This window comes from Aplysia californica, unplaced genomic scaffold (assembly GCF_000002075.1).
Source record: "Aplysia californica isolate F4 #8 unplaced genomic scaffold, AplCal3.0 scaffold03816, whole genome shotgun sequence".
Lineage (NCBI taxonomy): Eukaryota > Metazoa > Mollusca > Gastropoda > Aplysiida > Aplysiidae > Aplysia > Aplysia californica.
This window is the reverse complement of record NW_004801086.1, coordinates 1-1,669: the sequence shown is the minus strand read 5'-3', so window position 1 is coordinate 1,669 and position 1,669 is coordinate 1. Positions and strand designations below refer to the sequence as shown.

Here is a 1,669-nt window from a genome sequence, read left to right as displayed (position 1 = left end):
AGTCAGTGTGTGTGTGTGGTCAGTCAGTGTGTGTGTGTGTGGTCAGTCAGTGTGTGTGTGGTCAGTCAGTGTGTGTGTGTGTGTGTGTGTGGTCAGTCAGTGTGTGTGTGTGGTCAGTCAGTGTGTATGTGTGTGTGTGTGTGATCAGTCAGTGTGTGTGTGGTCAGTCAGTGTGTGTGTGTGTGTGGCGTGTAGTCTTGTCTCCCCTCACCTGTCAGTTGTGTCCCTTGTGTCAGTTGTGTCCCTTGTGTCAGTTGTGTCACTTGTGTCCTTGTATTACAGGAGACCAAAGCCAAGGAGGCCCAGACCCGCAAACAGGAGCGCAGCAAGAAGAAGGGCAGCCAGCACGAGGAGGAGGAAGGCAAAACAGAGCTACTGAGCAAGCCGCGCGACTACATCGTCAAGTTCTCCTTCCCCAACCCCGCCCCGCTCAACCCACCCATCCTGGGCGTGCACTGTGAGTGGTCACAACACTTCTCTCCCTCCCTTTTCTTCCTCTGGGATGTGGGGGTTTTCTTTTATTTCCCCAAGAACAACGATGATTGTTCCTCATGTTTGTTTCCCTGTACTCTCTCAAGCTTTAGATTGGTGGAGTCTGGCAACGCTTACTGTCTTTTTACTGGCCAGTACAACTTGCTCCTTTTTCCCTTGTTCTCACCAAGTTCTTGTGGCACCCCCACAAATGACCACCACTCAAATGACCACTCAAATGACCACACAAATGACCACACAAATGACCACGCAAATGAACACACAAATGAACACACAAATGACCACGCAAATGAACACACAAATGAACACACAATTCTCCAGCTATTCTCTCACTATACCCAGTGTGTGGTTGGCGGGTGCTCTGGTGTGGTATGCTCCTTCTTTCCTATCAAACATCTATCGTCCTTATCTCCCCTTCTTCTTTTTTATGTTTGTTACTCTCTTGTAACACCTCTAATCTTCTGGCATTCATATGACCTAATGCAGTTGCGAGCGCCGTAAAACCTCTACTAAAACTAAAACACTATTCCCACAAGTCACCTCACAAATGACCCCACAAAATTAATAACCCCACAAATGACCACACATTTCTCCACCTATTCCCACACAAATAACCGCACATTTCTCCCCCTATTCCCACACATATGACCACGCATTTCTCCACCTATTCCCACACAAATGACCACACATTTCTCCACCTATTCCCACACAAATGACCACACAAATGACCTCACATTTCTCCACCTATTCCCACACAAATGACCACACATATGACCACACATTTCTCCACCTATTCCCACATAAATGACCACACAAATGACCTCACATTTCTCCACCTATTCCCACACAAATGACCACACATTTCTCCACCTATTCCCACACAAATGACCACACAAATGACCACACAATTCTCCACCTATTCCCACACAAATGACCACACATATGACCACACAATTCTCCACCTATTCCCACACAAATGACCACACAATTCTCCACCTATTCCCACACAAATGACCACACAATTCTCCACCTATTCCCACACAAATGACCACACAAATGACCACACATTTCTCCACCTGTGCCTCCCCCAGCTGTGACGTTTGGGTACGAGGGCCAGCCCTTGCTGTTCCGGGAGTTGGACTTTGGCATTGACATGTCCTCTAGAGGTGAGTGGGGG

The 1,669-nt window shown here is 47.7% G+C and overlaps 1 protein-coding gene across 1 annotated transcript; it reads left to right on the top strand.

Moving 5' to 3' along the window:
* Window positions 1-282: 282 nt before the first annotated feature.
* Window positions 283-1,658, top strand: LOC101853913 (ATP-binding cassette sub-family F member 1-like; the record flags this gene model as incomplete). The annotated part of the gene is made up of 2 exons (XM_005113566.1): window positions 283-457; window positions 1,584-1,658. Coding segments are annotated over 2 exons (250 nt in total), but the record flags the coding sequence as incomplete, so codon positions are not given.
* Between the last annotated feature and the right edge of the window lie 11 nt (window positions 1,659-1,669).